Here is a 15663-nt window from a genome sequence, read left to right on the forward strand (position 1 = left end):
GACAGTGAGTTATGTTGTCTGTTAAGGGGAATGGTTAGGTGTGGTTCATGGTCAGGTCAGGTGACATAGAAACTACACATCTGTGGCCTTCTGCAAGTGGCACATCCAAATATAAAAATGTGAAAGGTACCGCAATTACATTTGTTGTTGTACATTACTTGAAAAGTGGGGGATATAAGAAACTCTAAACAAAACATGTTGGCAACAATGTAAGAATTGCGAAAACTGAGCTCCAAAGCACAAATCTTAGCAGCGTAGGAAAATGGCAACCGCAGACCCTCTCTGACAACCGAGATATCCAACTCAACTTTGTACGAAATGAAGGAAGACATGGGCGATCATTGTGCTGGCTTAGACAATATAATTATTTGCGGACAACACGTCTGTAGGCATTAGCTGTATGAAACCTTGACCTGATCTGAGGTTGGTGACATCACTACCAGGCACATGGGGTTCTACCTCAATACCAGGTCTTTTTTACGGCACTACCCCAGCTACTTTCTATAAAAACGTTTTATGAAGAATGGTGTGCCAGTCCGACAAAAACCCATCTGGTTAGCAGCAGTGCTTATACAGTACCTACAGCAATGCATTATTTAAAGCTTTTGGGAGGATATTTGACATGGATGGGGCAATGAATAATGGACTAAAATCTGAGATGTGTAGAGAAACCTTTCAATCTGTGCCAAATCTGGACAAAACAGTATGTGTGTGTAAATGGAAAGAAGGGCTGCAACATACTGTGTATTCTGTTGAAAACTGCAACACTTACAGCACATGTGGATGGACATTAACTTTCATAATTGTTTTTAAGCACTTGCAGGAAAAGCTTGCGAGTGGAAATTAGATGCTACTGCTTAGGTCATTGTTTACAGTGGTTGAATATGAGGCAGTCTCCCCCCCCCTCAACATAGCACTGGAGTGTGTCATTACCACATCAACATTACAAAATAGAGCCCATGTGTGAATTAGGAACCAAATTAATTAAAAATGAAATTTCTTTCTCGTCTTTTCTTGTTTTTTATTTACAAACTGTACAGCTCTATTAGAGACTGCAGAGCTGCAGGCGAGGGAGGACCAGGCGTGTTTATGCCTGTAGGAACATATCCTCTGGGGGGGGAACTCAATTAACACCACAGTCTGGGAGAAGAAATAAGATAAGAAATTGCGGCGGTATGCCCCTATAATTCTTTGTTCAATCTGGGCTTAAGTGTCCGCACTTAATTTTGTGCGTGCGCACGTGTGTGTGTGTGTGTGTGTGTGTGTGTGTGTGTGTGTGTGTGTGTGTGTGTGTGTGTGTGTGTGTGTGTGTGTGTGTGTGTGTACCTGGACACCTGGTGACCAGCGAAGAGCAGCAGTGCGGTGAGGACATATAGATAGAGTTTTACCAGATGCTGATGAGGCAGAGTCAGCAGCACCAAGCTCAGAATGTACCCTGCAACCACACACACACACACACACACACAGACACACACACACAGTTAGCAAAGGCTTTTTGAAGAGCAATGCCTGTATATACACGTACACTGCCGTTAGTGTGGATCACAGCCTCCTAAACACACCGGGTAACCGTTATCCATGGGTATAGACACAGAGTGTGTGTGTGTGTGTGTGTGTGTGTGTGTGTGTGTGTGTGTGTGTGTGTGTGTGTGTGTGTGTGTGTGTGTGTGTGTGTGTGTGTGTGTGTGTGTGTGTGTGTGTGTGTGTGTGTGTGTGTGTGTGTGTGTGTGTGTATGCATGTGTGTGCGCGTGGATGTGTGTGGCAGATGTGTCTTATGTAATTGTTTGGGAGCTATTTTTGACAGTCACTGCTCCCTACCCTGCTACTGACAGTCAACTAACCCAGACCTTATCTAACTGCAGAGAGAGACAGACAGTCAGAGAGGAGAGAGACAGACAGGTACAGTGACAGATGGAGACAAAGAGGGAGAGAGAGAGAGAGAAAAGAAAACTTTGTTTAGTTTCTCTTGCGAGTGAGTAGTGACGTTTCCATACAAATGTCAGCGAGTTTTAATCCCATTATCGCAAAATAGATATGCAAAGTTGGTACATTTCCATCAATTGGGTTAAAAGCAAATACATGCTAAACCTGAATGCAAAATATATGACACACAACCATAACACTAGGTCAAAACATGGTATATGGCTGGACCGTGTATGAGGACCACTTGAGGGCTTTTTATTTGAAACAACAGACAAAGGAGTCATGACACTTGATGTGTGATGTGACTCGGTGTGTGATGAACACACCTCGGTTACAGTCACACCGTTGGCCGTCAATATTCCATTGGTCTTCGGTTGTATTATCCAGGAGCAGCAAAATGTTCAGTTCTAAAGGCCACTCCACACCAATGATTCGCCATGCAACTCCTTGCAACATGCAACTCCTTGCAACCATTATCCCCAATGGCAGTTGCAAGGAGTTGCATTGGTGCGGTTGACATTAAAATTGTTTTGTAGCAAGTTAGTTGCGAGAACTTGCGACTAGTTGCATTGGTGCGGTTTGGCCTTTAGCGTACGATAATTTTGGAATATTTCTGCTGTAAATGCCTATGCCTTGCCTTCTGAGGATTGAAGACCCTTCTAGGCATAATTGCACTGATTGACTGTGGAGCCGCTGTAAACTCTGTTCTCGTGAAACCACTAGGGCTGTCGACGGACTCAGAACTTACATTCAACTATCAGTCTAAAGAATTGGCAGATTTCGGAAATATTTTATAATTATCACATTATTATATTTGCATAGAAAATGTATATCCATAACAGGGCACATGCCACCGATTGTTAAGAACAAGCTTAAGTAAAGTGAACTCATGTTTTTTTACTTTGGACAGGTCGACAACAATAAACTATTGCAGAGTGATGCATTATTTTACCTGGGTTACACCTTCTGATCTACTCTTAAGTTGTCAAACATCAAATAATGACTCATCTAGCCTCCCAGACAGGTACAATAAGGGGACAGCGCGCTCAAGATGCTGGAATAAAGATACAAAGGATGTATCAGTAATCATGGAACCCTCAGGGGTAGTTCACCCCAAAAATTACTTCTTTCCTATCCGGCGGAGTCTCCGATAGGAGACTGAATGGAAACTCTTTGTCTCTCATACGGGAGACTCCGCTGGTCATGAAATTAATGGCTCAGGAATGGGACAAAACCAAAAAAACGCCATAAATTCAAGGCTTTATGGGGTGTGTAATTGATAGAAAATAACTACTCCTTTAACCACGCACGTAGTAATCACCAGGCCTCTTTTGTCTGGCATTGAATACAATGCCAGACAAGCACGGCTTCGAGTGAATTATAAAACATTGAGCGGTAGCCACACCCACAAATCAAATATATTTTGTACAATCGATTGTACACTTACATCCAAAGTTGAAGATTATTCGAGGCTCGATTATCCATTTGACAGCCCTAGAAACAATTTTTTAATGAGCAATGCCCAATGAGGCACTGCCAGTCAGATCGATCAGATCCAACTGTTGTATAATTCAAAATTTAAAATATATTTGAATTGAAATGAATAATTTCTGCACTCCTTTTCTAATGCAACACATCATTGAAAAGACGAACATGTCTGTCTCTCTTGTGGCAGACCAGACATCAGTCGATCCCCACCTTTCATCAGCACATACCCAGCCTGTTGGCTCATTCACCAACTACAGCCAAGTCACACACACACACACACACAACCCCCCCCCCCCCCCCCCCCCGTTTGGCCAGCTCCAGCCAGGGTTCGATAGCCTAACGATTGCTGCGTCAACTCTTCTGTCACGTCGCTGTCCCCAACTCTATGTCTTTGTCCTTCGTGCTGTAGCACTGTCAGTGTAACTACCTTCCATCTAGCCTTCCATCTTCATGACTGCCTATATATGCTAGTACCCAGTTTTCTGGAACAGAGTTTGAATACATTTCACTTTAACTGCCTGAATCCCTATCCCTGTTCTCATTAAAAGACACAGCATTCAGAATCACAGCCCATATGGTTGGAGGTGCAGAAAGAATGGGACTCGTTCCAAGAGGAATCTATAGTCCTAATCCTAAACGATCAGAGATGTCTGTCTACTGATGCGTCCGGCGACATCTGAATTCAATGCACGGGCTACTAGAACAGCGGAGAAAACCTCAGCTGATAAAACTACACCCACTGCTTTGAATGCAAATCATATCACCGTCCCAAATATAAGGATCACCCTAAAGTCCGCAATGCAGTTAATTTTTTGAATCTCTAAATTGTTTCCCACCCGTTTTAGCCCATACATTGAATTTAGAGATGTATCATCAGGGGGTCGCATGGGTACACGAGACTACTATGTCCCAGCTAGTTTGAAAGACACCTATTACATTGGACTGTAGACCTGCAGTGGGCCTGAAATTAGATTAGTTACCGCTACTACTTAATGAATGACCGAGTTGAAGCTGTCTGTTATCATTCTGGCAGGAGCTACACAAGGGTTTGCCTGGTGATTGTAAAGGTTTGGCATCTGAATTAAAAAAATACTAAGAACATACCGTATATGGGAGTTGATACAGACTGCAATATTCTAATATAAAGGAATACATATACTATTGTTCATGAAATACATGCTGCTGCTTGCACTTGCTTGTATTGCATGGCGTGATGCCAACTCTTGTCACTACTTGCTGAACTTCCTGAACCAATGGTGGAATTTTGGGTATGCAGGTCTCTAGGAGCTAGTTAGCATTCAAGTCAGCTCTGTGTGTCAAAGGCCAGTCTTAAACTGAGCCCTCCATGCCGTATGCAGTTTTTATTTTAACTCCTGGGCTGGCATTGAGAACACGTCCCTCTTCTGGGTCTGCTGTTGGATAACTAAAGGTGCTATAAGGTGATATTCGTTCCCATATTCTGATATCAATCATTGCTTAACAGTGGTTACTCTAAATATATTTTCAGGTCGGGATACCAATTTATCCAATCAGCAGGGAGAATTCATGCAGGATACAAACAAGAGACAGTGGGAGTGATAAAACAAACAAAAAAACTAACAAGGAACTGGTCTTGGATAACTTAATGTATGAAAGCCTTTTTGCAACTGACCAACAGCAGGTGTATCAAACTTGATTTCACTCGCCCAAGTCGAGTTCAAACTATTGACAGCCAGGGCACCAATAGCTGATAAAGTTAGCAGAGCCACGAGCTGCTTTGACTGATAAGATAAGGTGGTCAAACACAATCAAATTTTCTACCAATACTACAACCATACTGTGTAAACACTGGCACCAGAGCTCCTGATAACACAACAGACCACGCCACAGGACCAACGGCTGCAGCACTGCACGTCTGTTACAGTTACTGCCAACAGAATTACATCCAATTCTCCTATAGACAGGGCCTACATTTTCAAACCTAAAGAAAACCCCATAAAAACATAACTGATCTACAAGCGCATCTAACAGAACTGATCTACGAGGTTGTAGATAGGCACCCCCCCCATATCAATGAACTATATGAAAAAAAACACGGTAAAAACTGCTGGCACCAGCGGATGAAGCGGATGCATAGTACCTGGCAGTGAATATGTTAACAGTGTAAGGGAAATTAATTCACCAAAATCAACTCCCATTTTCTTTTTCCTTAAGTTCACGATTTTCTACATTTCATTGGTGGCCCGGACTACAAGGGATTTGTACTGGAAGATGGAACATCATGTGCCTACGTATGGGGCACATGTGTGTGTTATAATAACAACTGATGAGTATAGGCCAAAATATTTATACTGAAACATGGTGTGTATATAACCTATATAGTGTAAGTAGAGGGCAGGCTGTTTGTAATCCAACAGGATATGTACTGTATGAGCCATGATTGTGTGCATCTCTGTGTATGTTTTTTCTTTCCACAGGCATCCGTCCATAAGCCAAATTTGACATAGTGCACGTAGGGTGGTGACGTAGCGTAGTGGCTATTTGTTCTAGAACAGGTTGTGTGTATGTGTATATGTATGTATGTATGTATGTATGTATGTATGTATGTATGTATGTATGTATGTATGTATGTATGTGTGGGTGTGTGGGGGGGGGGGGGGGGGGTGTGTGTGTGTTAAAAGGTCCTTACACACTTGGGAGCGTTTATTTTCATTAATTTAAACTGCTGTTTGTATCATGAGTACATTCACACAGAACACAAACATAACGAGGCAATAAAGCAACAAAACAAATGTGTTAACCTGCATCAACCTATGAATGAGGCATCACTAAATTAATAGTTTGATGTAAAATATTCAAATTTTTGGATCGTTTATTCCACGTTTTTTGCAGCATTATGTTTTGAATCATTTACAATGGGATCGCCGCGTTTTTGGAAACGTGTATTTATCTGATTGCCAAGAGCTGAAATATTTTCAACTCAGGCGTTTGGTTTGGAAGCATTTTAGGCGAGTGCCTAGCGTTTTCACCTTGGAAGAAACACTTTAGTGGACACAACCCCTTAAGTGTGTGTGTACTGTGTACGAGTGTGTGCTTTCCCTGAAGCCATCGCATTACTGACCGACATAGTGTAGGTAGAGCGCCAGGTACTTGTACTGGAACAGGGGGTTGTTGGAGAGGCTGGTGCGCTGGATCTTCTGGAAGAAGGAGCTGACGTCCCAGCGGTACAGCACGTCCAGCAGCATGATGCTGGGGACGCGCAGGCCCACGTTCAGCACCGCCTCCATGCGCTCCTTCACCGCCATGATGACCTCGGCTCGGGAACTGGGAGCCGCCGCCGTCGACGACGGCCTCGCCGGGACCGCTTTGCGACCTGGGAGCTTACGCCGGGCGCACTGTGGGGCAGGGAGGGGGCACAGGAGAGGTGGGAGATGGTTGAAAGGATTTCGGGGAGAAAAGAAAAAGATGGACGTGTAGGAGAGGGGAGGGGAAGGCAGGAATGCAGGGAAGAAAGAAGACAGACTATGTTTAGTTGCACGCCCGTGTCATGCACGAAAATATCTGATCTACAAGCTTACAACGTGTCGCACTGCGACGCGCTGTGAGCTTGTGTTTGGACAAAAATCTGTAGGAGTAATATCACTTATTTTTGTGCAAAAATCAACCTCCTAGTGGTGCTATAACAGGATGATCTGAGGAATTCGGGGCAAAGGTTCTGCTCTGGCATCCAGGGAGTGTTCGTGCAGAGTTTTGCTGTGCACGCAAAATAGCTGCTCACAGAAAGACAGACACGCACACGCACGGACGGACAGAGGAACAGACAGAGTGCGTCTCTCTTCGGCCTGGCAGAGACAAAAATGGACAGCAAGTAAAACTACTAACTACTGTAAATGGACAAAACATTTAAATAACCGCAAGTGTTAGTAGTCATTTAAGAGATTTGCAGCACCTTTAACCGGATACTTTGTCGTACTATGACAAATAGTGAAAATAGCCAATCTACAAGCTTGTAGACCTCCTGTAATGATTTAATGACATGCTCAAAATGGGGACGCCAAGTTCAAAGTGGTTAGTGAAGTTTCCAGGTAGCCTCGACTTGATATACTGTAGTAACATCCCAACCGAGGCTTTGCATTTAATGTTTTTCTGCCTGTAATAGAAACCATTGTTTTGTAGCTTTATGACAAATTGGAACACTTGCAACTGTTGCTACAGTACACATACAAAACAACAGTTGCTATGTGTTGATTATGAGAAGAAAAAAATAAAATAATAATTTGGTGTCTTGCTATTGGATATTGAAAACAAGATATCAACAGCGTTTTACCTACTATATGACTGCAAAGAAATTGGGCATTTTCTTTTCAAAGTGGTTACGGGCAGTCATGCTGGAAGAAAGACAATTATACCACCATTCTCTGCAAGGCCCCTATTCTAAATCTAAATGACCACAGTGACAGCCAGGCTGTTTTGTTGACATTCTATTCTAAAGCTCGACCTCCTTGGCCTTGAAAACAACATTTAAATACAGAAGCACATTCTCTTCGGAGATTCCCTGCACCAGTACAGTATGAATCACGCACAGACAGATGAAGGCCAATTACCAAAATGAAATGGCAGGTGTGAAAGAAAACACCAGAGGAATGAAAAAAGCAAATACTGTATAGGTAGCTGGATAAAACTATGAACAAATTCTATTACAGTGTGAGAGAACTGGCTGGCTCCCTGGAGGAAGGTGCTACGTGTCAGATTAGAATTGACTGTCAAGGGAGTAGACTCGTGTAGTAGCAGCACATGCTGCTCTGAGCTGCTGACACCAATCCAATCACATCAGATCAGAGGCTTTTTAACCCATTCAACCCGGGAAAACATCTAGTGTAATAAAAGAAATAGCAGATATACAAGCTCATAGCGCAGCACAGAGTGCCGTGGGGGGAGGTCCCTGGAACGAAAAGATGAAAAATAAATTATATATATATATATATATATATATATATATATATAAAAGATTTAGCAAATTTTCAAAAAATTGCTTGTAGGTCTGCTATTTTTTGAATAGTCAAAGAAATCTAAAAATCTAAAATGACACGGATGCTTTCCCGGTCTTAATGGATTAAAAACAGTATGACATAGACTCCCCCCCCCCCCCCCCCACACCCACACATTTTGGTGACAAGCCGGTGTTGAAACTCTGCTCATGGTATTAAATGTCAGTCCTGTTCAAATAATCAGCTTGCAGAGTGTATATTCCAATGAGTCACTGCGGTGAAATAAAAAATGCATCGTTCCCCAAAAACATTAGCACTTTGTGTTATGTGTGGGTGTGCGAGTCCAGTCGAGTTGCTGGAGTTGGGGGAGGGGCTGTGTCATCACACATAACACTGGTTGCTTGCTACTATTGCTAGTGTCTGTTTACCGTTGTCCTTCTCTCGCCCTGCATATATCGTAATGACATTCCACAACTATACCGCATAGCTGTTATATACATACAGTACCTAGGCTATGTTATAGCACCTTTCTCATTTAGAATACAGCTCAAAAGGACTTGCAGTATAAAAGCATTATAGTAATAATATAGTATAAAACAGCAGAACAATTCACAGAAAGTTGACAGATGAGTACGAGCAGCCACGTTACAGCTTTACTGTAGTACTGTGTTAAGTACTACAGTTTGCATAACAAATGGCTATGCTGTTTATCTGCTTCACACTAAATGCTCAACTCAACTATCCACTTACAAACCATTTCACTCTAGAGACGAGTGAAAATGCAAAACCCTAACCCAAACGCACCTGAGACTCGGAATTGTCAAGTGTTGTTTACATGCAGTCACATTTGCTAATTGAGGAAATTCTAACATTGTAAAACACTTCAGCCAGACTCGGATCAACCTCACCGGTCCGGTTCAAATCCAATTACGACTTCAAAGTGGTTGTGATGTGCTCAAGCATATCAAGTTAATCCTATGTCAAAAGTCACACAGTGTTTTTAAACAGTTTGAGGTGTTAAGTAACGCTGGAGACGCAAACAGGGTTTGACTCTCAACTTTTCAGAAGTATGCACATTAAAGATGTCCACCTCCTTGCTGAGAATAGTCTATGTCCTGTTCTGGATCAGTGCATTTGATGCGGTGACATTCATCTCAAAATATAATCGTCAGGGTTTACTTGGGGTAGCTTGTGCAGTTGATCAGGAACAGGACGTTGAATATTCTCGGCATTGAGGTTGACACTTACTATATAGTTCGTTAACTGGGGTATCCCAGGGCTCTATTCCAGGTCTGCTAGTATTTCCCTCTACACCAAATCTCTTTTCCAAAAATAGTCGATCTATAAGATCCTAACACGTCACCATGTGACCCGTTGGGACCTTGTAGATCTGCTATTTTTGCCAAATGTTTGCTCCAGAATAGGGACACTAGGGTTCATGTGGTTAATTAAGAATATACAATATACATGGAAAGAAATGGGCAACTGCACACTTCACTTATAATTTGTGTTTATATAAGACCATCACTCCAGAATTTAAAGAGAAATTCAGCGGTACAGTACTCTGCTAGTGGAATAATATAGGCTCACTCCAGGACCAAAACGGTAAGTAAAGAGTCAAACCGTTTCAAACATCATTTGGGGTCTCCAGGGGATAGGTTGTTAAGATGATCCATCTGCAGTCAGGGGCAAGAGCTACAGCTGCAATCTGTGCAGTCCTTGTCTACGCCGTGAATGGTGTCCCAATAAATCAATTGGAATTAAGGAAGCTCTCACCACAATAACGGCTGAAATACACCAGGCGGACCACTGGCCACCAGGGCTCATTGTTGAGCATTGGGACTCATCTGCTAGGTGCGTGTGTGCGTGATTTCGGCTTTAGTCGGACCTCATAGAAGTGGTCGGGAGCCCAATTCAAAACATGAATCACCGCTTGTCCGTCGCCTGCCCTGTACTCAGTCAAGTTCAAGCCAATCAGCGTATCAGAGTTTCAGCACAGGAGAAGGGCATTAGTACAAGAGAAATTAAAGGCTGGTGGAGTTTCCACAGCAGCATTTAAAAAACATCTGGTTCTGATATATGCTGGAGGAATTAATGGCTTTTATCTCGATTTTACAAGAAATAGAAATAAAGAAAAAAGCATAAAACTAATCGATTAAAGTCTTGGTCGACTAAGACCAAGCCAAACCGACTGATTCATTGATTAGTCGACTATAAAGCCTCTTGTCACATAGTGTCACGTTTCTCTATGAACTCTTGCACACCTAATCCAAAACCTTAAACAAAGAGACAGCCCTCGATGTTATTGTATAAAAAAACCTGCATCTTGAACTCTTGAATCTCGAGGTGCAACAAAAGCTCACTTTACAGTAGAATTAGGGATGTGCGATATATGTCGGTCACCATATAGGTATCTGCAATATCGGCCTTAAAATAACTTTTATACAGATAATATCGACATCTGTAAATATCGGTTATCGACCATAACAGCAATGTTGATATCAGTTATTGTATTCCCTAAGTATAATAATACAGATTATCAAAACAAAGAGCTACAGATCTCTTTGTTTACTATTTTGTATAAATAAATCCATGAGAGTGGCAGCGCTGTTGACCACACACAGTCTGGTGTTATGGTGTTATCTGCTTCATCGGACCATAAACTGGCTTACAACAGAATACAGAACATGCAGGCCAAATGTTTCAAATTCGGTAGTCAGCAACAGTTTTCCCGGCTTAAGTTGAGCACTCCTGGACAATTTCCAACACCACAAAATTGCATTTCCAATTTTGTTGGACAAAATTTAAACCAGCACAAAGGGAGGCCTCTGATTCACCAACACATTCCTTCGTACTACACTAAATCACTGTTTCCTAAACAGTGTGTCGGGACCCGTTTGTGGGTTGCGGACCCATTTTCATGGGTCGCGAGTATGTCCCTTTATTTTTTGTGTTTTTTGTTTTTTTAATTATTATTATTTCAAAAGATTTTCAAATATTACCTCAATTCTACATTTTTCATAATTAAAAACAAATTCAAACATTTTTCAAAAGAATTTAATAAATAAGTGAAAAAAAAACGTCTAAGAAGTAGTGAAAATAGCAAGCTCACAAGCTTGTAGATTTGCTACTTTCACTAGTTTGGGTCGTGGGAACATTTCTCTTTTGGGTCTCGACCTAAAGAGTTTGGGAACCACTGCACTCAGACTTGACATGTTGCTTCTCTTCAAATGCTGCAGTAATACAGCAGTCATACAGACATTTATAAACACTATTACAGTTACAGTCCTGAGTCCTATCACTTAACAACTGTCAAGTGATAGGACTGTTCCAACATGCGTGCTGAACAGAATTAATCCACAGGTAGGCTACCATCAAAACAAAAAAACACATTAAACGCACGAGCACCAGTTTGTTTACCTCTCTGATCTCACAGAAAACAACAACATATAGGCTGTTTTCAGCTGAGGTTCGATGTTGATGATGAGCACTACAGAGGTACTGCAAGTAACACAGCTGCAGAACAGAAGACATACTATTTTGTTCCCAACAACCCAGTAACTTTCGAAAGCCTCTTCAAAATCCGCTGACGGTAGCGTTTCCATCCCCCTTGCTATATATCCCTGCAGCCCCGGGACAGGAGGATCCAGTAAAACTTACATAACGTCCTAGATCCACAACAACCAGCCATGACCATAAAGAGAGTGAGAGATCACTTTGCAGAAAGTACCCCTTACATAACACTACCTACCATCTATTCCCACTAGTACTATGGCTTCACCCTGCTATAATCCTCTAGTCTAGTCGTTACTTACTTACTGCACACTGAATGGTAGGCAGCAGCCAGACCTGTATGTCTACTGACTCTGACTGTAATAATAATGTGACATTCAGTGGACACACATGATGATCCAGGTCATATTGTGTTCAAACAGAGAGACTGTGGTGTGTTAAGGCAGTGCATGGTTCCCAAACTTTTTAGCTCAAGACCCAAAAGAGAACGTTTGCCAACAAACTAGTGAAAATAGCAGATCTACAAGCTCACTTCGCTCCGCGTTGCGAGCTTGTAGATAAGATAGACCTATTTTCACTACTTCCTAATTTTATTGTATTTTTTCCATGGAATTCCTTTGATTTTATGAATTTCTTTTGAAAAATGTTAGATTTTCTTCCTGAACCATGTTAGATTTTCTTCCTGAAAAATGTTGCTTTTCCCCCTTTATGGGGGGGAAAATCTTTTGAAATATCAAAAGATTTAAAAGAAATGTCAAAATCTTTTGAAATATCTACCGGCGGGCGACCCATACAAATGTGTCCACGACACACAAATGAGTCCCGACCCAGTGTTTGGGAAACGTGTGTTAGGGTGGTATGGGACGGGGTGCTGCCTGAGTGATGCATCAATGGCTTTTCCCATGTTCCATGAACTCTAGTAACCCCGGTCTCGACAGAGAGGAAAAACCCTGCTGCAAGGCTGCAAACCGTACAGTGAATGAAAGGCTGCAACAAAACACAAACAGAGACGATGAGCAGTGTTGCCATGTCCGCTTATTCTAAGCCACTTTGGGCTTCTTTTTCTGTAAAGTTGCGGGTTGCGGTTTTTTGGGGCTCGCCGCTCGTTTGTTTCTAAAGTGTAGTTACTTATTTGGGCTTGTTTCCTAATGTTGTTTAAACCAGTGATTCTCAAACATTTGCATGGCAAGGACCCCCCCATCTGAAAATATGTTGTGCCAGGGACACCCCCCAGGCCCCATACAAGATTTGTGTTGTTAAAATGTTCCAATTTTTTTTTTTTAAAGATGATTTCTTTCTTATTTTGAAAATAGTATTTTCAAATAGCCGTAGCCTATAGTTGCTTCTTTTGGACTTGTTTCTCTCGCAGAATGTGGCAACTGATGATGAGCTGAATTGAGCAGTCAAGCGAGCGGGCAACGGGGTGTTACACCGACACCGGCGACCTGTGGAATTATGAGACCGTTCGCCCGGGTTGTACACATTCGGCAAATTCCTAACTTTTTTTGCGTTGTAAATACAAAAGTCAAGGGGCAGGTACTACTAGTGTATGCAGGTTCACCACCGCCTGAGAAAATATCACAGCAGCAGGTGTCCGAGCACTTTGTTCACGTACCAAATGCTCAAAATATTCTCGCGCGACGGTTTCACCGGTCTCGAAACCGTGTAAAACAGCGACCCCTGGAGTCGCACCATTCAATAACTCACCAATGTCGGTCTAACAACTGTATGTATCAGTGATGCTAGCCAGTTAGCTGTTTTAAGCAAGGTATATACAGCAAAAAATACATTAATTAACACTACTCAATTTACAGTGGAACTAGCTATCTTTTTTTATATATATTTATTTATTTTATTTGGTCGGGTATGATAATAAGTCCAAGCTGGTTAGCCTAGCGGGCAGCTAGAGACTCCCTTGAGCTGTTCTTATACGTCCTGTCAAAAAAGAAAGTATACATATGGAAATACACTACTTACATTTAGGGGCCGATGTTCCTAACAGAGTTTCGGGGTGCTTTTCGAATCCGATCGCGACCATTTTCACTGAGCGGCCGACCGAGTTAACGGTCCTACTAACGATGGAAAAAGCTCCTCAATCAAGATGTTGGTTGGCCCACCCGCTCTCTAGCTCTCTCTCTCTCGTCTCTCCGTTCACACTGCTCCCCTAGCGGCCATTACCAGGTACTACTACCACCGAGCGTCCAGCGTTGCCAGGTTTGGCGAAAGAAACAAGCAGCTAGGTCTATGAAAGCAAGTCCAAAAGAAGCGAGCTCTTACGCCCTTTAAACATAATACATTGGCTACAACATTCGAAAAATGGGGACATTTTTTAAAACATTTTAACAACACCAATCTTGTATGGAGGTCCCTCCCTGGCATAAGATATTTTCAGATGAGACAAATACAAATTAATTTGGGGAACCTCGACTTGAAAATGTTTGAGAAACACTGGTTTAAAGAACCCTAGGAAGAAAGACAAATACATAACTACACTTTAGAGAAAAAGCCCCAAAAATCGCAACCCGCAACTAACAATATTTATAAGCAAATTTACAGAAAAACAAGCCCAAAGTCGCTTATAATAAGCGGACATGGCAACACTGCCAGCGTCTCTGGTAGTAGTACCAAAGATAGTGGGGGAAGCAAGAAGACGACGTTCAATGCCCTGGCCTGCTTCCTGGTCGGGGTCAAATCATCTGGGTCGGGGTTGGTGTGGTGGGAACTTTCAACCTGTACCTAGGCTACCCTGGGTCATGAAGGACGGTAAGGACCCCCCCCCCATTCAAAGTCCCAAAGACCAGTGGTTCTCAAAGTGGGGCCCCGGTCCCCCAGGGGTCCTTGTGGGGGTTCAAGGTAGCCTGGCTAAAGCCCCTGAATTGCTAGCCCCGAGTGGAACGAAATGAAAATTCTGTGTCAGGCTAGGTTCAAGGGGGTCCCCAGCAAAATCTGTTAATGTGGCATCCACATTTGTTTCCCACTTTAACCTTATATGCACTGGCTATTTGAAAATAGCAGATCTATAGCTCTCAACGCATCACATTGTGAGCTTGTAGATCTGCTATTTTCAAATACTTTTGAAAAATAAAATATTAAAAATTTGGAATATTTTAAAAACATTTAAACAACGTAAATCTTTGTATCACAAAATGTTTCCAGATGGGGGTCCGTGGCCAAAATATTAATAAACTGATGGTGTTTTGTCTTTTACCCTGCTGTACCTACAGTACTTTTTCTTGCTCTGTATCTGAACTGCTGTGCTGCCTTTGGCAACTGGATGTCCCCTTTGGGATCAATAAGGCCTTATCGTCATCATGTCTTCTGGTCTTGATGTGAAGTTCGGTGTATCTAATTAATGTGTTTAATAATAATTAATAAATACAAAGCTACACTCTCTGCAAAACCAGAGAAAGCAGGACATGTGATGTAAGTGACACAAGGGACCAAGGGTGCATGTGCAGAAAATCTATGACCATGATTTTCCCCACTGACAACCGTTGATATGCCTCATCTTCACTTCTGCTACCATCTTTGATAGTACTGATCAGGAATGCACCAGGCATGCGCATTATGTCCATTCCATGGTAAAAATCCATATGGTCCATCCCATCCCAGAGTCCAACCCACCAGTGGTCCAATCATGCTGCTGGGCTAATTAATATGATTATGAGTCATATACACAATGGGGACATGGCTGATTAATACATTTGGTCCTCAAGACTTAATTTTCTGAGATATGAGAGCCCTGGGGGTCAACTAAGTATAGAGAGCTTA

At 42.3% G+C, this 15663-nt stretch overlaps 1 protein-coding gene across 3 annotated transcripts in view; it reads right to left on the reverse strand.

The window, feature by feature from the left end:
• LOC308089718 (RING finger protein 145-like) overlaps positions 1-14015 on the reverse strand; it is a 30015-nt gene extending 16000 nt beyond the window's left edge. For 2 of the 3 annotated variants that reach the window (XM_080434597.1, XM_080434596.1), the window contains exons 1-3: positions 13870-14015; positions 6513-6786; positions 1327-1435 (exon numbers count right to left, since the gene is read on the reverse strand). In XM_080434597.1, the coding sequence (XP_080290723.1) occupies positions 1327-1435; positions 6513-6696 (293 nt within the window). In that variant the 5' untranslated portion in view covers positions 6697-6786; positions 13870-14015. Of the gene's footprint in view, positions 1-1326; positions 1436-6512; positions 6787-13869 lie in introns of those variants that run through there. The other variant, XM_080434598.1, reaches the window with a different exon arrangement.
• Positions 14016-15663: the final 1648 nt, after the last annotated feature.

This window comes from Gymnoscopelus braueri (genome assembly GCF_963280865.1).
Source record: "Gymnoscopelus braueri genome assembly, chromosome: 8".
NCBI lineage: Eukaryota > Metazoa > Chordata > Actinopteri > Myctophiformes > Myctophidae > Gymnoscopelus > Gymnoscopelus braueri.